This window comes from Phalacrocorax aristotelis, chromosome 4, assembly GCF_949628215.1.
Source record: "Phalacrocorax aristotelis chromosome 4, bGulAri2.1, whole genome shotgun sequence".
Classification (NCBI taxonomy): Eukaryota; Metazoa; Chordata; class Aves; order Suliformes; family Phalacrocoracidae; genus Phalacrocorax; species Phalacrocorax aristotelis.
Window position 1 is genome coordinate 3370064 of NC_134279.1, and position 27200 is coordinate 3397263.

The following is a 27200-nucleotide window of genomic DNA, read 5'->3' on the forward strand; positions in this document are numbered from 1 at the left end:
CTTTGTAAGCATAAAAGGATTTCAGTTATTGAGCAGATAAAGTCACTTTATTCATTTTTAGTCATACAAACAAGGAATCAAAACAGAAGTTTCAGTGCACCAAGATACAAACAAAAATTTCCCACCTTAAATATAAATATTAGATTTGCAATTGTTCTGATAATTTTTATAGACACGTAACTCCTATTTTCTTCATAAAGTAGGTGCATTCTTTTTTTCCTTTTTCTTATTCTGTTCCTCTTCCTTCCGTTTCTCCAAATAACGCTTAAGAATGTCGTTCAGCTGCTGCTCGCACTGGCTTACGTGTTGTAATCCATTTTCCCATCCTAAAAGCAGCAATAAACAGGGTAATTACATCTCCCTTTACAGCATCCATAACATAATTAGTCTGTGGTGATGCAAACAGCTATTTCCCCAAGCATATCAAACGGCTATAATATTTTGACGTAGAAATTCTTCTTCAGAGTTCAACCACTAATGAGATGCTTCCTTTGATGCCAGCCAGGTATAAATAAAATAATTACTCGTTTGGTACCTATTCTTGCAGTGACTCATTATTAGTTGCTCCAGAGACTGAGCACTCCCTTCGTGGTATCTGCTAAGGTTAGGCCTTACCCCTTCCAAAAGGGGTGTGCCCCTCTGCAAGTGAGCCTCAGTGGGTACCGGGGAGTCGGATTCAGCCAGAGTTTATTGTATATACTCGAGAGATTTGGACCCTATTTCATCTCTTGCTTCTCTAGCTCAAAGAAAATCACCACGGAAGAGTTTATGATGAAATGTAGCTAACGCTTTGAGATACGAACTGTCCCATTTCAAAGGGGACTAATTCAAGCCCCAGCAAAGGGAGAAACTACGACCTCTCTTCCCAAAGTACGCCTACCGCAGAGCGGAAAGAGAGACACAGAACTAAGGGGCTGTTCAGGCATTTTATACTCTTCCAGCAAAGTTGCAAGATGTGGAGACAAGCACTGTAAGGTTTTTGGTGTGACTTTTTAAGCTTTCAAGTAGGTAAATACTCAGTTACAGTGAACTTCAAGGCAAATACGCAGAAACTGTAAAAAACCTGATTTTCAAAAACTGTATTTCCCTCTGTGGTCCAATAAAACAAACAAGTTCACAAGACAGTGACCCGGTAAATGCAGCCATCAGGAATTACTTGGTAGAGTTGGTCTTTTTTTTTCCCCCTAGCAGCTCAAAGATTTGTCTTCCAAAACCAATGAGCCCCTACCTGCAGAAAGGCGCTATGCATTTTTCTTTCCTTTATTTAAGTACTACCTATTCAGAAATACTGCTGTGTAGAAGAATTGGTTTGGAACTTGTTTCTGCCTGGGTCTACGACCTAAAAGCTAACTGGGAAAGGACTGGAAATGCAGTAATGGGTTTCAACTCTCCTTACCAGCGTGCTCTTCGTGTAGCTATCCGATGGCACCAAAAGAAGAAAAAGAAGCCCCGTTACTGGATAAGAAATACCCTTTGAGTGTAAAAAACAGTCTGCAGATGCAACTGCAAACATGCCATTTGCACACCTCCAAATATTTGCTTTTTCCTCTAATATACTATGTTTTATATGTGATTAATATACTGGTTTATATAGTATGCATACTACCTACTTTATATATCATAGCGTATGTGTAGTATATATACACTATAATATATAGTGTATTATAGATAGTTTAATTGAAGAAGGTGAGCTGCTTGGTTTCAAAACTACAGGCAAAGAAAATATTACCTTTGCAGTGATGAATTACTCTTCCCCAGAGTCTGTTCCTACTCAAACAGGCCAGATTTCCAACAATCAACAAATGCCTCTTTGCTCTTGTTAGGGCAACGTTCATTCTCTTCTCTGAGTCTATGAACCCAATCTGTCTTGTTCTTACACACGACAAGACAATGATCTCCTTCTCAGCTCCTTGGAACGCATCTACGGTGGACACCTGGACAGCTTTAATCTCAAAAGCCTCAGAGTGCATGCCACCGAGCAAATTCTGAATCTGTGGACAAACGAATATGGACGGTGATGAGTTCCGCTGCTCACACTCAATCACTTGTCGCGAGCAAACACACTCACAACAAGTTTGAGTCCACACAAGATGCCAGCTAAGAAACTAAAGAGAGCAGTGACAGTAAAACATCAGCTAATCGCAGGAAAACAGCACGCAGTGAACCCGTACTTGACAAACGCTGGTGCGTTCAGTGTGGCAACCCGCGCTTTCGCTTGCTAATCGCGGCAGCCCGTGTCACGCGGTGGCTGACCCGGTGAGGTACGGCTCCAAGCCTCGCCCAGCAGATGCCTCTGTTACCTGCCCTCGTCACACAGACCCGTTTGTAACGGTCCCCTAACTCATGAAAATGATGTGCTATTTCATTTGCCGATTTTCTGAGTGTGCATGTGGAAGGAAAACAAATGGAGAGGTTTTTTTAAATCATGTGTTTGAATGAAGATTTTGACTAGTTTTAGAAGAATATAGCAGGGTTTTTGTTTGTTTGTTTTTTTAAATAAGAAAGAGAAATTACAGTAAACTCTAGCTTACCTACCCAGCATTTGTTTCTCACTTCTAGTCGATCCTTCCTAGTTGAAATGGAGCCTATGTTTATTCTAAAGCAATCCATTTAAGAAAACCGTTTTATTGATGCTATGTTACACAAACCTTACACATCTGTGATTTATACAGAGTAATCACACCAATTGCAGATCCTTCTATTCCACTTGCAATCAGAGACTGGATGAGCTTGACTGTAAAATGAGCTTCTGCCGTGTTATAAAAGCTGTTGTCTCTTTCCATCTAGAAATAGGGAAGAAGATTTCCAACGTAGCTGTCACAAACAGCAGAATGCATAAAGAAACGGAATGGAGAAAAAAGCCTACAATATGGGCTTTCTATATTAAAAATGTTTAAACACTTACTTGCTCTACCCCATTAACACTATAAAAACATAGTGTTGGAAGCCAATCCAGTAAAGGACCTCTATCTTTCTCGGAAACACCATCTATCAGATCTCCTTCATAGAACAGCTCGTTGGCTATGGCACTAATAGCAGGGTGACATCGGTACTGTGTCCGAAGAAGTATTGTTTTATGTCCCTAAAGAATTATGATATAGGAAGCGTGACTAGGGGAAAGAATTACTAAATATTTCGCAATGCCAGGTCAAACACAAACTAAGTGGAAACATTTCCTGCAGTAAGCTGCCTTAGCCCTCGTACATTTGCTACAACAGAAGTTAGAACAAATACTGTAGCCCCCAATTCTTCCACCTGGATTGAAAACGGCACAAAAAGATCAGAAGGCAGAACCTGCCATTGTTTTTTTCAATCCGCTCTTGTTTCACATTTGTTATGCTTACAAATTACCCCCACTGTGAAAAAAACGCTTACAGAGAAATGCACTAGAAGGGAATCAGCTTAATGAAAAACAGGCCGAAACACCGCACCTCTGACATCTAAACCAGGACTCTTTTAGTGACTTCAGTGGACCTACAATTTCACCCTCCATCTTTTCTGAAGACGTGGTTAGTAATACATACCATTAAGCAAAGCCGGTCAAAGAGAGTCTGCTCCAATCCCTTCTCGTGAACGCTGTCAGACCCTTGAATAGTTGGCGGTAATTGCTTGGGGTCTCCAACAAGGACTAGCTTTTCACACTGAAACCTAAATCAGAAAGTTAAAAATTAAGGGGGGGGGGGGAAGAGTTCTAAAAAGGACGTCAAACTCTTCATAACAAAAGCGTGTGCTGTGTTTACATATCGCACATTGCTTTCCATGAGGGTGCCTTCCCCATCACCCTCTTTCTGCAGTGAAAATAACACGGTAACTCAAGGAAGGCACCCAAGAGCAGGCCTCAGTTTAAAATTGCTCTCTTCCTGCTTTCTATGATGAGACCTCGGAGTTCATGTTCTTAAAAAAAAGGACATGTGAGTTTGGCAATTATTTGAGGTTGCGTCACTGCTAACTAAGTTTTTTCTCTGCTGAAACACAAAAGGAAGTCTGTACCTTGCAATAGGAAGGAGAGAAGCAGGTTCAGTCATCTGACTGCACTCGTCCAGCATCACCACAGGAAACTTAAGAGTATTCAGGCACGGGAATGGGCAGGCAGCACAGGTCGCTCCGACCACTTTTACCTTTGTCATTAGCGAGGGGGAAATGGAAAGACAAAAAGTTAAGGCCATTTAATAATTACTTTCTGCGCAGTACGTAACTATAGCTTCGGCAGTAGAATACACCTAACATTAAATATTTTTAGCAGTTCTACAGCATGCTGGGTCGTACTCACTGGGTCTCAAAAAAATTATATTCTACCTTCCAGTAAAAGGCACTGTGAATGCATGGAGATGGATCCAAGGTTGCCATTTCTTATGCTTGGGGCATTTATACGGTAGAATCATTCACAGACTCATATTTTAAGACCAGATCTGGTCTGGTACAGAGAGAATTCAGATTACACGATCCTTGGGAACCTTCTGAGCCCCAGCAGCAAAAATGGCAGCAACGACCACTAGGAATAAGCACAAGAAACAAATGGCTCAGATCTGCTTTGTTACAATTGCTCTACAACAAGCTGGGATTTTTTTTTTTAAGTCTAGGACTGAGGAGAAAAGGCAAATAACTGGAAAGACCAGAAATTGAGAAGATTTTTCTACAGGAAGGTAGAATCTCAAAAATTAATGCTTTGACAAAAAGTTGCTTCAAATACATTTAATATCTTCTTGGCCGTTGATACTCAACTCTAGCATAGATTTAGCTCGGTCCTTATCTTTCACCTTTATGACTATATAAATTTTAGTTTCAAGGTGACAGCGCAGACTAGCTGTGCTCAGTAATTTTTCAAAACTAGGAGCTTGGCAGGTGTGAGAGGGGTCTCCCAGTTCCCACTTGCTGGGCCTTGTGGATAAGACATCGTGAATTCCCACTTCCCCGTCCCGTCACTTGGACCGTACCTGTTGCAGTGTAGTTTTATTGGTCCCCAGTTTATGTTGCTCAATACTCTTCCTGACATACATTTTTTCAGCTGGAGTTAAATCTTCTTTCATGAGAGCGAGCAGCTCTTTTAACTGCTCATTTTCATTTCCTGAGCCAGCATGTAAACTTGAAAAAATATTTTATAACATGCGTTACAATAATTGACAATAACAGTGCTTTCAGCGTTTGGTGAACACCCAATGCACAAAAATAATCGTACTTTATATATAACAGTGCTTTACAACAATGTACTAACCTGTCCCGAATCCAGCTGAGATAGACTAGTATAATACCTGCTTTAAAACAGACCTTTAATCCACGAGCTCAGCCCCTACCACCCCATCAGAGACAAACATGTAGTAAACGACTTCTCCAAGTACGCAGCTGGTTGCAGAGCTGAGAAGTTTCATTCTCACGCCATTTTAGACCCTTGGCATGCTACTGACACCAAGGAATGGAAATTTAAACTATTCATCTTGAACTTTGTTCTCTCAAATTGTCTTGAAAGTACTACGTAGGTCACTTTTAGTAGTTAAAGGACAAACCCCAGAACACTACAGCAAAGATAACTTGGCTAAGTAGTGTAGAATTCACGCGTCATTACCATTAATTCTCTGAACGTTAAATTATTACTTCCTCTTAGTTGTTATCACTACAGCAGTACATATCTATTTCAAGCCTGTTTTGCTTTTCCTCCTTGGGTAAATTCTCAAATCTATAACTGCCATTATTTTGTTTTCCTCTACTACTTTAAAAGCATTAGCTCTCTTCAGCAACAAGCGGCATTCCCAAATCCAGGTAAAAGTTCTCCACCGTGCAGAGGGACGGGGAGGGAACCTGGGATAGGCATATTACAATCACATTTTGAATGACTGCAAAATAGTAGTTTTACAGCATGCATACTATCATGACTCTTAGAATCGCTTTGGATCCCTCAAAGATTAAGATTCTTACCTATGGGGAAGAATTGCTTTGGTGATTTTCCTAATACTTCCCACTCTGATAAAATCCTCAAATCCAAGATCAAGTAGTCTTCAAAGAAAAAGAGATGATACATTTTACAGAAATGTAAAAAAAAAAACCCCAAAACCAAATCTGACAACTTAAATCATTGTTCTAAAAAGGCTAAGAGACACATCAGAACACCGGAGAACACAAACTTTTGTGAATAACCAGATGACGTAACTCCGGCCACAGTTCAAGTGAATCAAAGTAAATTACCTCGTCAGGATTTGTCTCAAAAATGCTTAATGCCTTTATCCTTCCAAACCATGGATTTTATTTCATGTTAGCCTCATGCTGAAGCTTCCTAAGCCTGACTCTGCCTCTCTCTCCCTCTCCATCCCTCCTTCCCTTGCTCCTACTGCTACTTCCTAAAGAGTCCTGAGCAATAAAATCCAAAGATGGATTTTAATAGTAAATTTGATGAGCAGAGCCCCATATTGGTCTAACGTAAATTCACGCAGCTAGCCTTACTGTCTTTTAGCACGCTGTGCAAAGGAGCAAGGGTAGAATTGAAACCCGTGTGTGACACCTTCTAGGGAAAGAATGCTATCTTTTTGAAGTGATATCCTGGAATTATCAACACAATTGTCTTTACCGTGTAAGCGCATTATTGTTTTTGGAACTATAATCTGCACAAATCTCAGTTACCCACCCCAGCAGTATCCTGTCAACAGCAATGTTAGTGGAGGAAGCGATCAGAAGTTTCCATGGAGCCTGTCTTGGACCCGCCGTAGCTTCACTGCTTTCAAAGAGCTGTACTAGGAACAAGATCACAACAGACAGCAGATAGCTCTTTCCAGCTCCAAAAACACCTGGTATTTCGGAAGAAAAAAAGCCAAAGTTACACGTGAAAATTTTCTAGAAAGTTGTTTTAATTATTTGTTGTAACTTAAGTTTATCTTATTAAATATTATGCTGTGATTCCTGTAAAAACATCGACGGTGCTTGCTTCAGCAGCGCTAAGTATCCAGGGACAACCAGTTGCCTTACACTTCACGTGTACTGCCTGCAATGAGTCTACAGAAAACTGCAGAAAATGGGGAGCTAAGGTGTTACTCCTAAACGTTCTGGTTGAATACATGCATTACTTGCGAAGGAGTCTCACCAATACATTAAACTAATACTAATAGAAGTATCTGCTTGCACATCCCTCATACCATGTCCTCAGGTACAGAATAAGAAACTTGAGAGATTATTATTTTGCAATCACTAGTAATTTTTACTAGGTTATTATGCCTGACAGCCTAACAAAAGCTCAGGCAATTTAAGTCTAGTGCCATCTGTACTAAGAGCTTCATTATTATCAAGGTATTTACTTTGACAGCATCTGAAAACTTATGTTTATGCTAAGTGTTTTTCAATGCTGATTTAAAAAAAAAAAACCAAGCCCTTTGAACTAAGATGCTACTAGCCTTTTTGCACATGTTAAAAAGGGATACAACAAAGACAGAAGTATAAACCAGCGAGGAATAATGTGTAATAGAAAAAAATGTATATGATTTAGCAAAGCTGATACATGACAAAAGCGGTTTTAATATGAAAAGAAATAAGGAGAAGACACTAAGTAACTCTGATTTTGTGTATAGATCTTGCCAGGAGAGAGCTTTATACCTAGGTAAAATCCTGCAAGAGGCAGAACTCCGATTCAAGGATCACAAGCTCTGTGCCGATAAAACAGACCTTATGATGTCAAGGTCATTATCAGAGGGGCCTCATCCAAGAAATGAAATTTCATGAAACAGATGAAGTAGGTGAAGACAGCAACTTTACAGAGGAATTCAAAAGGATATTCCTTACACAGAGGCAGTTTATTCAAGCCCATCTTTGGCGCTACATTTAAAATAAGTCAACGTTTCCCTAGGCGTAAAAATTCCCCTTAAAGTCTGCCTGGAATTGAAGATAAATGATTACCGAAACAAGCCTACTGTTTCCTCACTGAGAGAATTTAGGGATACTTCACTAACACTGCCACTACGTATTCATTAGAATTTTTGCAAAGATGCAGTAGCAGCAAATTTCACAGTTATTTGCTACATACCACGTATGATTGTGATAGGAAAGATCTGATGTCCTTCCACGGGTTTGATATTTTCACAGGCGGTCATCATCTGAGCTATCTGAATCAGCGATGTAGCTTGATCTGGGTTCAATGAGAACGTTTGGATCATCTTTTTAGCTAGTCCCATCGCCACTTCAGTGCTGACAGGCCCATGCATCATTGTGGGTTTCAGGCTGATGGCAGGTGGAATAAATTTTCTTCTGTTGACTCTTTTGGTAGCCTTTTCAGAATCAAAATTCCTAAGGAAAACATAATAATCAAAAGTTGCGGTGTAACACCATGTACGTATAATTTGTAACTCATTGTTCCAACATGTTTACTCACCTGATATTGAAATGCTTTAGGATTAACAGCTGACATAATTAAAAGTTGCTGCCCCCCTACACCCTGACCTACACCTGGGCTGTATATTCCCACGCCTTATCACTTCCCTGGGTGAAAGCTGGATCCAGCTGGATCATACGAAACAGGCTTTTGCATTTTTCAGTCTTGCTGTACGTTAACGCTTTCAATCTGACTTACTCCAAGGCCTCAAGACTGACAGAACTAAGAGCAGCAGAAGAACGTAGTTCAGGGGCAGCAGGGATTCAAGTAATTACTTGTTTTCTACAGTGAATCGTAAGCAGTCTTGGAAATACTGCTCCCATTCTCCAATAAAATATTTTTAGTGTTTGTGTTAAGGGACTCTAAAAATTGTGAAGGAAAAACAGTTCCACTGAACCCCTGTGAAACACGCACATTAACTTCATACGGATCAGTCCTACGCTATCAGTCTAATGGTCATAATAATGCCCAAAATTCATCTCTAGGTTGTAAAACGTGGGCTGGAGGCAAGTTTTCAGAAGAAAAACCCCACTTTATAATCGAGGTAGAGTTCAGCAACCCATATATTTTCGTTTCCACATAAATTAAAATCGCATCGTCAACAGTTCATTCCTTGCACTGTTTTTCTGATTTGTTTTCCTCAACCACTTTTCAATAGGGTAAACTCAACGGTATTTTTGTTGGGGTTTTTTTGTGTACCGATTGAGATACTCTGGGTTGATGGTATCACTGAAGCAGTAACTTACATTTGTAGTAGGTATGGTATTAGTGGTAACGTAGATGGATTGAAATGCTCCTCCATATTTCTTAAGGATGTAAGCTCACCGCTAGCATTGCAAACCAGCAAAGCATGAACGAACACTGAAAAGGCCACAGAAAAATACTATTAGGTAAAAAGGAAATTAGCCAGAATTTCAAATCAGCTAGGTAAATGACTTACAAAATACCAAAAGACTAATTACCCTCCTGGAACAGAAACCAAGTTAACCCAATTACCATGCCTGACTGAATATTATAGATGAGGAGAGACCTATTACCCCTTCTTTTTAAGGTGCATTATTTTGAAGCTTAGATAAAAAAACCTTACTCATTTTAGAAACACTCATAGTATCATAGAATCACAGAATACCCTGAGCTGGGAGGGACCCACAAGGACCGTTGAGTCCAGCTCCTGTCCCTGCACAGGACACCCCAAATTCACACCATGTCTCTGAGGGCATTGGCGAAACGCTTCTTGAGTATTGCCAGGCTTGGTGCCGTGATGCCTCCCTGGGGAGCCTGTTCCAGGGCTCCACCCCCTGGGGGAAGAACCTTTCCCTAATACCCAACCTAAACCTCTCCTGGCACACCTCCCTGCCATTCCCTCGGGTGCTGAATTAGAAGGCTTTGCAATTTAGGAGGTGGATTTTGTAAGCAAGCTGTGTGATCATGATAGCTAAGCAGACGTTTTCTTAAAGAAAAGACTGGAACATAAGGACACGTCCAACGGGCCAGACTCAAGTCCCATCTAGTCGACTTCCAAAGCATAGGAAAAAAAGTGAAGGCCTAGGGGAGAGTATAAGAACAGAACAAGTATTCATTTATATTTTTCTGAATTCACTGCCACTTTCCTAAGGTTCTGGGGCTCAGGGATTGCCTAAGTACCAGGTTTCTAACACGTTTGGTAACCCACATACCTCTATTTTGTTGTTGCTTATCAGTACCAACAATTAAGTATTACTTAAAGCTTTATTTTCATACAACTTAGGGTTTTAATTTTGTAATGGTTATAGAACTATTAAATCATCTGTATTTACGATAATAAAAAAAGAGTTAGGACCAAAAGTGTCCTAAGAAAAAATAAAATGCTGTGAATCAACAGCATTAAGACTGAAAAGCTATATTTACTCTTAAATAGAACACAGAGATGTGGCACTTCAGCGCATGGTTTAAGAGACACGGTAGCGTTGGGTTGATGGTTGGACTTGATGATCCTAGAGGTCTTTTCCAACCTCAACGATTTTATTATTCCAGACCCTGACAGCTCGAGAGCTCCAGTCCTGCAATTCACACTCAAGGAACAAACAAAACCAAACCTCCAACTGCATTTGAAGCCCATGATTTTGATAGCATGTATGCCCACAAATAACTTGTGCGCCGTTGTACTTTTTTCCCCTCTATTTTTTAGTCTTCTGAACATAATTCAGAACAGGACTTTAATGTAGGCTCACTGAATTGTGCTTTGCAGGAACTCTCTCCCTAATGATTACATACAAAGCCTAAAAAGACTAATTTGTTAACCTGAAACACTCAAATTACCTGCTTAAGGTTAAGCACTGCGCATACAGCCTTTTGCTATCAAGCACACAACTTTCATATTGCATTAAAAGAATATAAGCAGAGGTATATTATTACTAGCTCCAGAATCACTACGTAATTGCATTCTTTATCTCTTTCTTTTACAAAACAAACAAACAAAAACACAACCCAAAACCAACCCAAAACTTCAGCTCATTTCAACAACAAAAATAAGGAACTTTTGCATCACGGTTGGCAGCACATTTATCATTTTTCTGCGTCACCTATAGCAGACGCACACTGTTTCTCTCTGTACTTAAGGCCCACTAACCTTACTGTTTCCAAAACACTGATGACAAAATATTACAAAAATATCCCAAGCAAAAATGTTAAAACCAAAAAAGAAGGATGGCTGCTGCTTAGTTGGGAACAGCTTGCTAAATAAAAAAAGTCAGCAGTTCATTAAAAACCACCAGTGCTATGGTTAGTAATATTTTCTTTTTAAAGTACAATGATGAAAATAACTACAACTAGACTGACTGGTTTCTTCTGAATTCTGAAACACTAATTTTTTAGTCATTCTGGACTGTAGCAACAAAGGCACAGAAAGGAACGTCGGGACAGCCAAATCACAGATTTAATACATGGCTTTTTATATAAATAGAAATCTTCCACAGTGAGTTGTTTGGGGTTTCTGTTTGTTTGTTTTTCAAGGACAGTAACAACATACTCATAGAATCGTAGACTCACAGAATGGTTTCGGTTGGAAAGGACCTTAGAGATCGCCTAGTTCCAACCCCCTGCCATGGGCAGGGACACCTTTCACTAGAGCACGTTGTTCAAAGCCCTGTCCAACCCGGCCTTGCACACTGCCAGGATGGGGCATCCACAGCTGCTCTGGGCAACCTGTGCCAGTGCCTCACCGCCCTCCTAGTGAAGGACTACTTGTTTATATCTAATCTGAATCTACCCTCTCTCAGTTAAAGCCATCACCCCTTGTCCTATCACCCCATGCCTTTGTAAAAAGTCCCTCTCCAGCTTTCTTGTAGGCTCCCTTTAAATACTGAAAAGCTGCAATAAGGTGTCCCCGCAGCCTTCTCCTCTCCAGGCTGAAAAATGCCAGCTCTCTCAGCCTGTCCTCTTAGGAGAGGTGCTCTAGCCTCCTCATCTTCATGGCCCCCCTCTGGACTCACTCCGTGAGGTCCATGTCCTCTTTATGTTGGGGGCCCCAGAGCTGAACGCAGTATTGCAGGTTCCTGTCACTTACTCAGACAGTCAATCTGCATTCTATACTATATTACTGACTACATTATTTATATTATCCTCATTTCTCCATCACCCACTTAGAATTTCCTACCAGCTACTTTGCATTAAGAACTGTATTCAAATTATGTATTCAAAGATACAAGGGGAAAAATACTGTGAATAAAATAATGTATTAGATGTGAGAAATTCTAATCTCGTCCTTCCTTGCTGGCCAGGTTTTTCCCTCAATAGCAGTTTCCCACAATTCTGAATTATCTGGTGTAGAACTCACCATTTGATCGCCAGTTCGAGGGAGAGTAGCCTTTCAGCGGTTGTAATTCTACTTCATTGTTGGAGGATGGTCCAAAGAAAGCACTACTTGCAATGAACGTATCAAGGGGATCAAAGTTCAGAGTCTTCGAAACAACCCAAATATCATCTGTCAAAAAACCACAGAGTTCTCATAAGCTTCTTCTACTGCTGCCTTTTAAAGAAAACCAAGCTGGACAGAACAGCTCAGCATTTGCTATGCTGCAAATTAATCCACTGCTAATGTGAAAGTAGGGATTATTGGAAGTCCTAGATAGTTTTGTAATAAAAGTTTTGCCCCGCAGAGCTTCAGAATTTAAAGTTTCAAACCCCTGATTTGTTAGGACGTTTGTCTTGTACACGAAGCGTGCACAGACAAACACATTTGTTTCTGCCTAATTTCCTTTGTACCATTTTCAAGAGCAAAGAGAACAAACCATGAAGATATGGGTATCAGTTCAAAAATTACTGAAGTGAGACGAACTATTGGGACCATCCGGATGAAATCACTGAATGTCCTCCAACTCTGGGACACGTCCGTAATTTAGAAGAGATACGCAACAACTACTGAAACCCCAATTTTCACATCAAGTTATCCTTAAATATAATCTATTTGAATAATGGGCTTTCCTGAAACTTCATGATTCACAGGTTCAATACACTCCAAACCCAAGGACATGGAATTTATCTTTTTCTAAGGTAGATGAATATTTACAAGAAAAGATGAATTCATGAGATACTTTGTTGCCCGTCCAGAACGAGAACTGAATTTTCAGGATTGTCAGAAGTTTAGAAATAGGGTTCAGTTTTTCTCTTTAGATTACAAATTAAAACTTTAAAAAGGCACAACGTGACACGGACAATTCTTCTGATGCCTAAGCTTTGCTTACCTTTGCTATAGAGAGAATAATGCTCCTTTCTGCTTAGTCTGAGGTATAATTTGGTTTTGCAATCACCCTCAGATCTGGTATTCATACATTTCTTGAACTTGCTACACTGCTGTGTTTGAATTTCAAAGGCTTTCCTGTTAAATTGTAATTTCAAGAAAGAGCATGTAAACAATTGGCACAGTTTGGATTCACCACCAAAAATAAGAAAGCTCCACAGAGTAGACCAAATTATACAGCGCAGATCTTGGCGGCTGCTCATCATCTTACATTACCAGGATTTAAATACATTTATCTTCGACTGCAAAACACTTCTCTCATATTCAGCCGTAATTAAATTGTTTCCCCTAGGGTTAAGCAGCACAGAATAGCCTTCAATACAACTTCTAACATTAAAATTGGAATCACTAAGAGAATAAATCAAATTCTCTTACGAAAGATTAAATGAACAGTAATTCAAACACAACGATCATAAGGGATTTCATTAAGCAGTTGATCAAGTCGCTAGTAAGCAGATTTGATTCTTGCTGGAAAGAGTGCCGACCTGAAGTGCCATTGCTGTGACTGTTATGCCTTCGCTAATTTGGCTTTTACATTTCTAGGCAGAACTGCAGCCTCTTTAAGCATAGTTAGTGAAAGCGTCTGTTAAATGCTACTGAAATCCAGAGCTACTGGAATATTTCTAAATCCTGCCGTTCAAACAGCACTTGTGAGAAGTACAGTGTTTCAGAATACCTCACCAAAAGCTGGCATCCCTCATAGAGAGAAATCTTTTGACTTCTGAGGTATGTCCCAATACTTTTTATATCGTGAAGCACTACACTAGGTCTGGATTTTATCTGGGCGGGGTTCACATCTTCTATCCACTTGAAAAACGAACACTGCTCAGCTTTTGGGGCATCACAGGTATAGAACAAACGACCCTAGGAAGGGAGGGGGAAAAAAAAAAAAGAAAAAAAAGACCTTTAGCACATTAAAACAAACAAGCAAAAACCAAAATAATCAGATAAACGCCTGTGTTTTCACTCTGTTTGGCTGAAAAACACAAGTGTGTTGGCTGAAAAACACAAGCGTGTTGCCAGACCTCTGGGCTTCTGAAGCCAGTGTGTGTAATCATACCTTGCAGAAATGCCATGTAACCTCAGAAATTATCAATTCAGGTCTTTACATCTATAAAGCTGTTTCTGTATGGCAAAAAGTATTACATCAACAGTTCTGGACACCAGTGGATACTACAACAGATCTTAAAAGTGATCTCTGTAAGGCATCACATTAATCTGCAATTGTAAATCACACAGAATTGCCCTGTAATTGTTCACACAAGAGGGTCTATATGCCAGACAAACACCCCAAACTGTAAACAAACAAGGAATAAACAGCACCTTGTTTTGACCTTCTTTTTTAACCATAACAAGCTTAGCAGGATGCATGTGACTGCAGAGTGGAACGCAGCTCTCTTTGCTCTCGCTTTGCCCATCTTTCAGTGAAGTGTAAAATGAAATATCCACTTTTGAAAGAGCATTGTGTAATCTTTGTGACAACTCAAATAGCATTATGTTTAATTGCTCTTGACATAGAAAGGAGAATAAAAGAATAATTAGTACAGCCGTAAAATGGTTACACCAGCACACAACATCCAAACAAATACGTTTTCACCTGAAACTTTCAACCCCACTTCTAAATCCATCAGAAGATTTAATCCGAGTCCTAAAAGAAACCATGCGACCTGCAAAATTCATATATTGCACGTGCAAATAATTTGTTCTAAGCGCCTTAATTTCATTCGAATGGCCAGGGAAAGCTTAGGTAGGAATCTAAGCACTGGCGAACGGGCACAAGGTTACATGGTTGAACAGAAGCGTACTGGTCTTTTGTTTTCTCTTTCCAATTTTGGGTACAGACTGAATACATTTCCGTGTATATATATCCAAACCCAAATGCACACCGTTGTTCCCTTAGGTGATGTTGTTGATCTCTCTCCCTCTCATCCTGCTTTGTGAAGCTTCAGAAACGCACTTTCAAAATGACAGCGTTTTACACAGTGTGGTGTTAGACGTACCTGTCAGAGCAGCTTTAAATATCTGTTTGTAGTGAACATGAGACTGAAACACAGTTGGTATGGAAACCTTTCTTTTAGGAAGATTAGCATATTTGACTTTATCCACATTAGGAAAAGACAACTCAGAAATTGTTATGTCCTAAAAAGCAGAAAAACAAACCATTAGAACTTGCAAAACCCTGAATGAGACAAATTTTTATAAATGGCTACTGTACAGATGTGCCAAAACCTATCCCTTTTTCTTCTCTTTTTCCTTTTTTGCTTTTATATATCGTGCTGTCATTAGTAAGTCCAACTAAACAGAAAACATTCAGGGCCAGAAAACATTCTGCAACCAGAGGTTTCAACATGAAGACTGTCAATGAAGAATCAGTTTTCTAAAAGCAAAATACAAATCCCCTTCACCACGAAGGTTTGCAGACTTTGTTAACTACGTACAGGAGCATGTATTCAACAGGACTGGCAACAGGAGTAAAATTAAGTACACCTGGAACTACAGCCACAGAGCTTGGACTGCCATTTAGGACGTGCCACGAAGTTAAAATTTGCCCCTTGACAAACAGGCTGCATTTATAACACAGGTAATGCTTTCAAAGGCTTTGAAGTAAATTATCCAATTCAGAATCACGCTTTGAGCCCTAGACATGGGGAAGGAGCACACAAGCTCCATTTTTAACACCATTTCTGCATAAAAATAAAACCACCAGATGAAACTATAGCAAAGGTAGCACAAGCCGAGGGAAAGAAGAAGCAGACTAGAGAGCTTTGGGAAAGTGTGCACACCACAGCTATCCCTGTGCCTGCCATCCCAGCTAGTTCTGAGGAGCTTCTTCCACTACCTACACTGCAGTGGGCATTATAACGATAACTCTCTTCGTAAGCTTTTTAAAATCCAATATATATGGTTAATATATAAATACACACACTGTGTGTGTATTTCATAACCTAGTTATTTCCATACCTCTATTTCACATGACAATTTTACTGCACAGTTTTAAAGGATTAGAAAACACATCATACTAAGTTTGGGTCAAAAAAAGAAAAAAAAAAAAGGAAAAAATCTAACATTTTCATTAACTCTCAAGCACAGCCATTTGACAAATTTTAAAACTTCACTTGTGGTTAGTTTGTTTTGGTTTTTTTTTTTCCAATTTACTCCATTTGTTTAAGACAGCCTACTGGTCACAAAGAGCTATGCTCTTTTTTTAGGTGCTCAGTCACTGCCATAACTTACTTTTCCACAATAAAACTGAAGAAATTTAAAATATTTTAAAATCAAACACTGTGTTATGAAGCAAGATCTGGGTATTCGTTAAAACGATGTTCACTTCACAATTAACAAAAACACTTCTTGAAAACACCTTCTTACCAATTATAGGTGACAAAACAGCCCGACAGCTTCTTTCATCTTCCTGCCATCAACATTCAGATTAGAAACCTAAATCTGGCACTGTGTGCACCAAGGTATTACCTTTACAAAGGATTGGTCACAGCACTTAAAAAACACACATTAGCAGCTGCTGTTCTGTAGCTGGGACTCTTTTGTGTTTCTACATATGTAGAAACATTTCATCCAATCATACTGATCATATCTTGCGGAAAATAAGATAAATGTAGTTACTTTGTCCAGAAAAATGTGTTTCTGTCACTTAGACCCATATTTGCTTGAACAGTTACACACCTGGCCATCTCCTGTTACAGTGTGGCAGCTCAAATGACTTAACACCTTTTGTGTTGCTTCAGCCAAAGGTGTCTGACTTAAGTGCGGAGAAAGTAACTTCCTCTCTGAAATCGTATCCTGGTCGCTGATATTTGCACAGCGTTCACCAAGCATGCTCTTGGCTGTCTGTAGAGGTGCAGAGCCAGGAGCACTTTTATTCACAGCACTGCTCTCCCCTGTGTCACCCAGCAGCATTCCAAGGACGTTCTCAGCACAGATGTCATCACTCACTTCCCTATCATCGCTGTTTTGAGTTACCGAGTCACACTGAGGACTGTTTTGATATTTTAGCCACTTGCTTTGTCTGCATTGTGAAGTCACATTAGGGAACACTGCTCGTACAGATTCCCATTGTCCGTCTTCCGTATACTCTCCAAACACGGAGGTTTCATAATTTCTGTCCTCGGGGCCAACAGCGCTAATAGGAAATACCGCCGCCTTGTTGCATAAATTGACTGCTGAAGAGCTGAAAGATGGCTGGACCTCCTCGCTGGGAGTTGGATAAACTGCGCCAGGAATCTCCTCGGTGGCAGGAAGAGTGACAAACGGAGTTCGTGGTTTAACTGTGGGCTTGAACCTCGAGAGGCCGCATTCCTCCGGATAGCTGGATTTCTCCCGTGCTGTAGGGCAAATACATCTTACAAGCAACTTGTAGCACTTACGGATGGCCCATTAACTTCAGATGTACAAAAAGCTAAGATAAAGGAAAGAATTCTAAGTTCTTCCTTTTACATCCTGTCTTCTAATTGGCAAGCTCTTCGTGTCGTGCCTGTGCAGTCCCACGCTACATTTCCATATGACGTGAGTGATTTTGAACCGTGACTCTTTTAATACTTAAATCTCTATATTCAGAATACATTTCTGTAGGCACTCTACTGCTACAAAAGAAAACGTTTGGTAGAAGTCATAGAACCATTAAGGTTGGAAAAGACCTCTAAGATCATCAAGTCCCAACCGAAATGATTTAAACATTGTGTTTTGGAGGTCATTAACCTGTTAACTCTTGGTAGGTCAGTGACAGCCGCCAGCTGGAAAATGAACAGCTCAACATTTACTCCTTCTTCCAAAAGGATCACCCACAGAACTGTGTAAATTAGTATTACCCGAGGTCAATAAATAGGCTCCTAGTATCACAAGCACCCTTGTGACTAAGTTCACTATCAATAGCCAATGACAGTCATTGACAGGTGTCAGCTGGAAGGGGGTCAGAGGACAGCTGAATACGGAAAAAAACTAAAAGCAGGTAAATAAATGAAAACATGAGTATGAATTAAAAGGTTACCTTTTCCCCCCAAAACTAGAAGCTGATTTTTCTTTATAAAATTAAATCACTATTCTGAAGTCTCTTTCAGGAAAATATAATTGGGGCAGGGAGAGGCATGGAATTCAATGCTAATCCAGCCAATCTGGAAAACACTGTTAAAAATTGTGCTTTAAACAAGTAACACAACCCCTGGAAAAACATGTGACAAACACAAATCAAGCTCTGCATTTACCCAGACCTATCTCAGTGTATTTCTGCGCCCGGGGTAACTGCCTTTTATAGTGCAACTCACTGTGCTTCAAAAATCCTTAAAGATTTTCTAGCAAAAATATTGTAAAGTGCAATTATAAACTATGATTTCTTACTGAAAAACAATTCTGAAAGTTCTGGTTCACTTGGCAAGATCCTGTGTATCAGGGGCTCCTGGATGTCTCCCATAGCTTCCTCACTTCCCGAAGCTGGAGAAACTGTAGAGTCTGGATCAAGCGAAGCAGTCAGTTCCACTGAGGAGATCATCTGCGGATGAAGAATGAACACGTCAAGTGAATGACTGGAGAAAAAACCCCTTGATTATTGCTCTTCTGGCACTATTCTCTCTCTCATCATACCAACCAATTGAAACGTCTCTCAGAGTTGAGGTAAGTTTCCAAAATAAGGAATTGCTACCATGAACACACAGGAAATAAAGGCAACACGATCTAGAAGAGACAGTCAGTTCACACCTTGCCAGGTTCCCATGAAGTCCACTGCGTTTGTCTCAAATCAGAACGTGAAGGTGAGCTTGACATAGTCCGCGGTGGAACTTCAGAACGCACGTGCAATGCCGATGCTAGGAAAAATACGCGAGGGACAGAAGTCATGCAGGAGAATTGTTCTGAGGGCAACCGCTGCCATTCTACTTCTACTTTCACTTACGGGACTGATCCATTCTTGACTTTTTAATAGCGTTAGACTTCTTTTGAAAATTCTCTTCTCCGATAAAGATGATATCACCCTCATGAAGACTTCTTGAGCCTGGAGACTTTACCAAAAAAGTATAAGGAAAAATTTGTTAGAAATCAAATCATTTATCCTCTATATAAATATTATCTTTGTGACAATCTTATTTCTAAACATCTTCTTTCTAAGTCTGGTTTCTAGGTATAATTCTTCAGTATCTCTAGCCCATTCTGGAATTAAAAAACAAAATATCACTTTTCTTCCATTATTTTAAATACTGAAATACGTACTGCATTATTTTAAATATATTTTATTTAACATTACACCATGTTTCTTGGCATCCAGGAGGAACCGAAATCCATGCAACAAAGTTTTAATACATGCTTTGGAACTCTTTAACAATTATATACCAAATTTCAAATCCAGCTGAGGCGAATATTACACCGCTAACACGAAGAAACAAACACTGTAAAAGCCCTCCGCCTCTTTTCTCCAAAAGAAATCTCTGTTTAATACCACATATTATGACCGTGGACTTTTTTCACTCAGAGGAAAAAAAAACAAGTTACATCTTGCAAATGCATACTCCTGTGAGAAAAATGGGTAAAAATAATTGTCAAACTGCAACGTTTTAACCACAAAGTACTATGTTTGGTTCTTAGTGATTTCGATATGATTGTAGTATTCTAAAAACGAACTCTTTTATCCTACACTTACAGGATACTTTCTCGCACTAAGGTTAGTAAGAATAACTTCGAAAAAAAATTGTTATACCTGTCTGAAGTCAGGAAGGACATCACTGCTTGAAAACAGGGGTGACAAAAAACTCTCAGCTGCGAACTCCGTGTTAGCTGGGTACTGCTGCCATCCTAGCTGTGAGCAGGGAGCTCTCAACATTATCTCACTAGCTGCTGATCCCTTTACTTGGTGCCCTCGAAATGCAACAGGCTACGCAAAATATTGGAATTGCCATTAACTGAAAATAAGCACTGTTCTGGAACTATCTACAGTCAGTAAAGGTACTTTTCATATATACATCAAAAATAATGTGTTGGAAACTGCAAAAGAGGAAAAAAAAATATCCCCAATCTATGCTTTTTTCTTTCCTTCTCTTGCATTCCTGCAACTCAGCAGCAATATAGCTTTTGCACAAATCTCTGGCAACAGAAAGTCGATATTTTGACATAGTATGTTTAGTCTTCTTTTTGTATTGTAAAATTTGAGTTTAAAACCCTCCGTGGAAAACTTCCCACAGGCCACTGTGCTAAAAAAGTCATGAGAAGCCCATTATGAGGCTGGTTAAATATTTATTAGGACTTATTGTAATATATTGTAAATAGTAAGCCATTGAATTGAAATTTAAGAAAAAACTATTCATTTTACTTTAGTTCCACGGAAATCATACCTTTGGTTGGCAGTCAGATGTCCTAGGGTTTCTTTGGGCCGCTGCTATTGGTAGAATACACGCCTCTGCTTTCTGTAATGAATTGTCCACACAGTTGGGCTGCATATAAAAGTATCAACAGCTAATTAGTTTAACAATTTAATAATGATTTAAAGTGAAAAGTTAAGCTAAGTTATCGCTTGTAGTTATACAAGAAGAAGCATTTTAAATTACGCCCTTTTTAATTTGGAAGCCAGAACAATCCACGGTAGGATAAGAAACTACGTTTGCTTTTCAAACGGGACAAGAGAAAGAAGAATTTAATCTAAAAATTTTTCTTTCACTTTGGATGGATTGGAAGAAAAAGATTATCAATAGCATTGGACAAAAATCAATGTGAAGCATCAAGCACAGACAGATTTGCTAGTGTATTTCAACCCAAGTGTTAAAACTTCTAGGAAAGGCAGGCATTCAAAAAGATAGTGAAAGAAAAAAATAGATGGCAGAAGAAGATGAGGTAGGGAAGGAGAAGTACCACACATACTAATGGGATATTAAACGTAACTAAATATTACAATTTGCATTAAGTTTCTTGTCACGCGTTAGGCCTCCTGAACATTCATTGGCAATAGGGTCTGCAAGAGGACATCTTCTGTTTACCATCAGCTTCTTAGCCGATGCCTCTAAGCAATTTCTAGCTCAACCTCTGTAGTTTCATAAACCAATAATGTTATTCAAGAAGCCTCATTGAAAATTAATTTATCTTGTACAGATAAGATAGATGTAGTCAAAAATCGGTTACCATAAGGCCAGAAGAATCAAAGTACGAACAGGAAGATGCCTGTATACTTTCTGAGTAAGGCATTTCTGTAAACTGTTTTATGGCTACAAGAGATGGAAAAGCATAATAAGTTACAGTTATAGCATTCTTTTTGCAGGAAAACATCCAAATATTTACTGGGCTTGCAAACCTTACCCATGCAGATAACCGCACAGTTCGGATTTAACTGAACTAACTCTAACAAAGATACAGACTTTGAGTCCACGTTGTTGTTTTAAACACTAAAAACTGCATGAGGGAACCTTCATGACACATCACTGCAGCGGTATGATTTCTGAAAATGAGTTGTCCAGCAGGAGAGGTAAGAATACAGAAGTCATATAGGTGCGGTCATACAGAAACCACTTTAAAATAGAAGCTGACCTAACCTTCATCTTTCATAGGGGCTTCAAGTATCTCTTTAGAAGTCTCTGCTTCATGGAATATGCTATTGTTTTCCTTCATCTTTTGTAAGCTTTCTAATGCTGTGCTATGTTGAGTCAAAGCTCTTAGAAGAGCGATATTGTTTACCAAATCAGGAAGATCTGATGAATTTTCAGCCATTGCCGTGCATTTCAGGCAATCCGTTCCTACTCTTTCACCTTTGCAGGCTCCATGAAAGGCATTTATGCTCTCTACATTTTTAAGCTCAGTTTCGCCTACTGCTGTTTCCTCTGGGGATGAGCGGCCTTTCCCTAAAGGACAGATAGAGCTTCTGGAAATGAGAGTATCTTCCTTATGTGAAATGCCAAATACCTTTTGATGGTCTTCTGCGATATATTGGAATGAGCCATAGCTAGGATCTGGGTTTTGTGACAAAGCCAGCAAAGGACTACCTGGTTTCATGCTGTCACTCTTACTACCCCAGAAGCGTTTGAAATCAGCATCTGGGGATTTCGTGCATCCAAGCTGTTTAACATCATCTTCGGATCTTTTGTCCATTGCAGAAATGATTCTGCTGGCAGAAATAACCGGAAGTATTTCATGTTCCACAAACGTACTGTTTTTAGAGTGACATTCAGTCTCACCAGGCAAAAGATCAGTGCTTTTGCTTTTTATCCGTGACACGCCATTAACGGTAAGCACTGCACAGCCATCAAGATCCTTCTTAATACTTAATTGACTTTCATTAATCTCTTTTGCATTGTGTCCATCACCCAGAAGTTCCACTTCAATTCTGGTCTGGTTTGCAGAGTCTTCTGCAGTTCTCCCTGTATCTCCGACACTGTTGTCACAAAGCTGAGAGGGCATACCCTCAGGGCACTCATTGCCATCGTTCTCACTGTCAAACATTGAGCGTTTGACTTCTTCATTTTCACTGCGTGCCACTACTTCACAGCAAGAATGAAGTCTCAACACACTATCCTCTGCTGCGTCTTCTCCCTTTAAGCAACCTGGACTTTGTGAAAGCATGTCTCCTTCAGTGAGCTTATTCACATCTCTTTCACACAGCTCTTCATTGTCTGTGTCATTAAAATCAAAAGCCTCCATTAGATTAAAGTTTACCTCCATCACCTGTTCATCTGGACCGCAGTCTTTGCTGTGCGTACTTATTCCCTCCTTTACAATTCCAGTTTCAGTCAACGTTACACCCACAGAGAGCTCCGGGTCGCCAGGCGCTCTTTCTGAACTTAGTCTTGGCTGAAGCTCACTTTGCAACCTCACTTCGCAACCTCGCTCCTCAAGAGCATTAGTCACCGAATGCTCCCTGTATCTGGAGAGATTTTCTTCAAAGGTGATTGGACTGGCTGAACACAAAATGTCACCCGAGGGTGGGACAAACTGACTGTCGCTCATCCTGCGTATGGTAGATTCAGGTAGGAAGCAACTATTTGTATTGCAGGGATCTTGTAAATCTTGACTTAAATTATTGGCCTTTTTCTCACACCTCTGTCCTGCGTCTTCTTCACCACAGGGTTGTTCAGCTGAATGTAGAAGCAATTCAGCATTCCATTCCTTTTCATCATTCACAGTTCCCTCAATAGAAGGCAGGTGCTGCATATTTTGAACGAGTCTTTCGGCAGGGTTGCCCGAAAAAGCAGGTAGGAATGTGCTTTTTTTGTTATATAAACTAGCTGCATTTTCTGATGCCTGGAACCCAGAAAGATGTTCTATGACTTCAGACTTTTGCTCTCCGCATCCTTGCGTTGGTTTAGACTTCAAAAGAGCTATTATCTGTGCTGTGCTCCTGATGTTGTGTGACGCTGCCCCGTGACCGGCTGTCTGGCTACTAGATTTGGCACGCCCGGTAATTAGAGGAGGTACTGGCATCGCAATGGACTGGTCAGAGTTTTCCTTCTCTGCCTCCTCACACCTGTCCAGAAATGGAGCTGAAAGCAGTGAGGAGAGAGACACGTGTTCTCTACCATTATCTGTGCACACATCTTCGTGAAAGCCTGCGGATAGATTTGTTTCTGCATCCTTCTTGCAAATCGTAGAAAATAATGGAGAGGTAATGTAAAACTTGGATGGAAAAGTACCCTGACATTGCTTAGATAATGGCAATATTGTTGGTTTTTCTCCATCCTCCGTTGTCAATATTTTCTTTTCAACTTGGCGTGGCCCTTGGAAACCCTAGGAGAGAAATTTTAAATTAATTCTACTCGGAAATCAACTTCACATTTTATAATCAAACATTGAAAATAAGGCACGCTCCATAAAATTCATTCTGATTAAGTAGCGCAGGACGATTCCACAGGTGTACAGAAATAACCTCAAGCCCTTGCAATTTTCACTGCAGCCTTCACAATAGCAATCCTGCTACACCAAACAGAGTTTGTAAACTCTGGAAAAGTAGCTACGGGTAACACATTCTGGCTTACAGTTCCAAAAAAGCAGGGAGATATTATACCTATATTTACCATTCCTTAAAAGTCCTGCCCTTTGTGTTTTAAAATGCATATTAACATCAGACATAACTTTTGAAACAAAGTCATACCGTAAACTTCCTTTTCAAGCCGACAGACAGATGTCTGGGAGGCAGAACACCGGGTTTTACACCACTTCTATCCACGGCTGGAGTTTCTGCTTTCCTTGGCTGATCTTCGAAAGACTTTTCACTCACTTTTACTGCTTCAACTGCAATCAAATATCGTTCGCTTTCTAAATTATCTCCAGTATTCACCTAGAAAACAGAAAGCAGGAGAGTGTATATAGTAGTGGTATATAAGAAACAATAAAGTCTTCTAAATATAGCCTTCTAAATACTTGTACGTAAAAATTCCAGAAATTTACACCCAGTATATCACAGCTGCCATATAAATACTTAGATTAAAATATACATATACTAGAAAGCATTAGCACTTAGCTTCAGGTTATGCTTATTTTGTATATCACTCTAACACACTGCTTTTACCCAAAAGGAATAAAATTCCATAAAACCTCTATGCTGGTTCAGGAAAAACAATAAGACTTATCAATAAATAGAAGGTGTTTTCACTTTCCATTATTTGCATTGCAGCATTCTTTCATATCCACAATAAGGAAAAGTACTACCTCAGTTACCAAATAAGAGTTTGAAATGCCTCCCAAAACACAAACCACAATCAAGCATAAAAATAAAAAACCCCCACAAAACTCCAAACAAAATATACCTGAGATTTTATAAAAAAACTCTCCAAACATTGTCCTTTATCATCAAACAAGATAGCCTGCAATGAAAAAATAACATTTTAAATAACTAGTTTTATTTCACAGGTCAACTAGATTGCCACTGACAGCCCAGCAGCAGCAGATGATATTAAGTCCACAGGTATTCAATCCAAGTTGTTCACCTTATTTCCGCTAGTTCTAATCCTCAGAATTCCATCCTGCCACGTTTTTGATTTTTTCATTTTCTGGTGAGTATATAATACCTATTTTAAATGGGTAAAATGTTGAGATAATAAGAAGTAAGAAAATGTTTAAATAATACAGCAGCAGCCTAGTGTCTTTTAATTTATTTCTATTTAATTGTACACAGTGTTAGAGAACTTACTTACACTAAATTCCTGAGAAGCCATTCCTTTGACAAAAGAGTCATCCAACAGCTTATTTCACCAATATTTACATCCTCATACAACCTGTGAGACAGGGAAATGTTCAGAATCCAGAGTTGTGAAGGGAACATACTGACCAAAAAATAGATGGCAGTTTGCTTTTTTTTTTCTTTTCCACCTCCCACCCCACCAAAAGAAGAGAGCTAGATGCAAGACAGTGACAAAACAACAGGGTATAGCTGATGTGGGCCTTTTAAGGAAAAACATTGAAAATAATCTAACAGAAAAACTACTGGTAAAAAATGGCTTTTTTATATATGCCAACATATTTTCTAACTTTCAGAGGAATTCATTCCTTTAGATGAATGGCTGGAAACTCTGAAAACTCCAGTGATCATACTGCTATTCAGAATTAAGAAATTATCCTAAACACATTTACTTGCATCCAAAAAAACAAAACCACAGAAGCTATCAGCAGAATAATTTTGTCACAAGTTTATTGACTCTGAACTTGTTCATGCATGCTTAATTCATGGTGAAGATAACTGACTCTCAAAACCAGTTACCCATGAAGTCACGCCCCTTTAAAGTTAGATCAGAATAACTTCCAAAATAGCCTTTAATGATGAAGGCAGAAACAAATCGTTATCAAATCAACTCATCCCCAGCAGCTGTGACTTACTGCTGTACATCAGTGGCTTAAAACATCTGATGAGGACTGCAATTTGCATCCGTGTTTGCAGAGCTGCAGACCTTAGCTCCATCCGTTAACAGCACTGCAAGAAAAATGATCACAAGAGACAAAACTGTCAGCTGCTCTTACACTGTGGGTTGGTGAGAAAGAGTTTATATTAAAGCGGGAGAGATTTATGCTGTTTCTTACAGCTGCCACCTTCTTGGCGGTCCCCAGGTGTTTCGTAAGGCATGAAATGTTGGAAATGGACACCCTTGAAGCACGCAGAGCTACTCCTTTAGCTGTTTAAAGCAGCTCATAGAATCATAGGACACCCTGAGTTGGAAGGGACCCACAAGGATCATCAAGGATGATCATCAAGGACTCCTGCCCCCGCACAGGACAACCCCAAATTCACACCATGTCTCTGAGAGCGCTGTCCAAGTGCTTCCTGAATATCACCAGGCTTGGTGCTGTGATGCCTCCCTGGGGAGCCTGCTCCAGGGCTCCACCACCCTCTTGGGGAAGAACCTTTCCCTAGTATCCGACCTAAACCTCCCAGCACATCTTCCTGCCATTCGCTGGGTGAATGCGAAGGCTCGCTACAACTCCATGCAGAACGCTGTAGGGCCGGGAATGAGTACACGCACATTCCTACAGATCCACTGAGCCCACTTCCCCACACAGCCGAGAAAGACCCAGGTGGGTCCATTTTAGCTCATCACTCATAAGCGACACCCTCAGCGCGACGGAGTTTGACCCGCGGCCACGTTCCCCGGGGGTTTCCCTCAGGGACAGCGAGAACGGAGACAGCAAGAAAGGGTCCGGGTCCAGCCCCCGTCCCAGCTGGGAGAACCCCTCGCCGCCGCCATGAGCCGCCCCCCGCGGGAGACTGTCACTGACCGCCTGAGGGACCCACCGACCATCCCCGTCCCTACCCACCTGTCCCGGTGGGGCGCGGAGGGATGATGGCGGCCGCCGCCTTTCCAAACTTCCCGCCGCAGCCCGCGTGACGTCACGGCGCCGCCCGCCCGGCGCCAGGAGGAAGTCACGCGCGCGCCGGGCCAGGCGCGCCTACTGCTGCGCATGCGCATGCGCGGGGGCTGTGCCGCCGGGGCTTTTTTTTTTTTTCTTCTTGCTCTTGCGGGCCGCGCGTCGCGCCGGGACTGACGAGAACAACGACAACGGGGTGGTGGTGGTAGAGAAGGAGGAGGTGGTGGGGGGCAGGGCCCTGTATCCCGGCGGTGACGTCGCCTCGCGAGCGGGTGCGGGCGCGGCGGCAGGTCAGTGGTGTGCGGTCAG

General features: G+C 40.5%; 2 protein-coding genes across 6 annotated transcripts in view; one reads left to right on the top strand and one right to left on the bottom strand.

Annotated features, from left to right (window-relative positions):
- Positions 1 to 6: 6 nt before the first annotated feature.
- ZGRF1 (zinc finger GRF-type containing 1) lies at positions 7 to 27004 on the bottom strand. Of its 5 annotated transcripts, XM_075090079.1 has the most exons (29): positions 26841 to 27004; positions 25908 to 26001; positions 25229 to 25309; positions 25022 to 25102; positions 24842 to 24898; positions 24187 to 24372; positions 21638 to 23822; positions 21231 to 21313; positions 20450 to 20548; positions 19021 to 19126; positions 18828 to 18934; positions 18471 to 18621; positions 16803 to 17461; positions 15122 to 15260; positions 14445 to 14629; positions 13798 to 13985; positions 13066 to 13199; positions 12159 to 12305; positions 9091 to 9205; positions 8000 to 8259; positions 6614 to 6773; positions 5911 to 5988; positions 4935 to 5082; positions 3991 to 4118; positions 3525 to 3648; positions 2906 to 3082; positions 2649 to 2783; positions 1730 to 1991; positions 7 to 326 (listed from the first exon to the last, which is right to left on the bottom strand). In XM_075090079.1, exons 3-29 carry the CDS (start codon positions 25247 to 25249, stop codon positions 193 to 195), a joined length of 6249 nt encoding a protein of 2082 aa, XP_074946180.1. In that variant the 5' UTR covers positions 25250 to 25309; positions 25908 to 26001; positions 26841 to 27004; the 3' UTR covers positions 7 to 192. The 5 variants fall into 5 exon arrangements, with proteins under 5 accessions (XP_074946180.1, XP_074946184.1, XP_074946183.1 ...); XM_075090083.1 differs by lacking the exon at positions 21231 to 21313 and having other exon boundaries at positions 22005 to 23822; XM_075090082.1 differs by lacking the exon at positions 21231 to 21313 and having other exon boundaries at positions 21780 to 23822.
- Positions 26990 to 27200, top strand: part of LARP7 (La ribonucleoprotein 7, transcriptional regulator) — a 28705-nt gene continuing 28494 nt past the window's right edge. The window contains exon 1 of the mRNA XM_075090085.1: positions 26990 to 27181. The gene's annotated coding sequence lies outside the window, so the exon portion shown is untranslated. The remainder of the gene's footprint in view (positions 27182 to 27200) is intronic.

What these genes read in the sequence shown, in the direction of transcription:
- ZGRF1 (XM_075090079.1), bottom strand. Translation starts at nt 25,249, where the DNA reads ATGGCTTCTCAGGAATTTAGT. An exon ending in AGCCCCTATGAAAGATGAAG is followed by an intron (nt 21,314 to 21,637) that starts GTTAGGTCAGCT and finishes CATCTCTTGTAG; the next exon opens with CCATAAAACAGTTTACAGAA. An exon ending in TTGATTCTTCTGGCCTTATG is followed by an intron (nt 20,549 to 21,230) that starts GTAACCGATTTT and finishes TTTTATATGCAG; the next exon opens with CCCAACTGTGTGGACAATTC.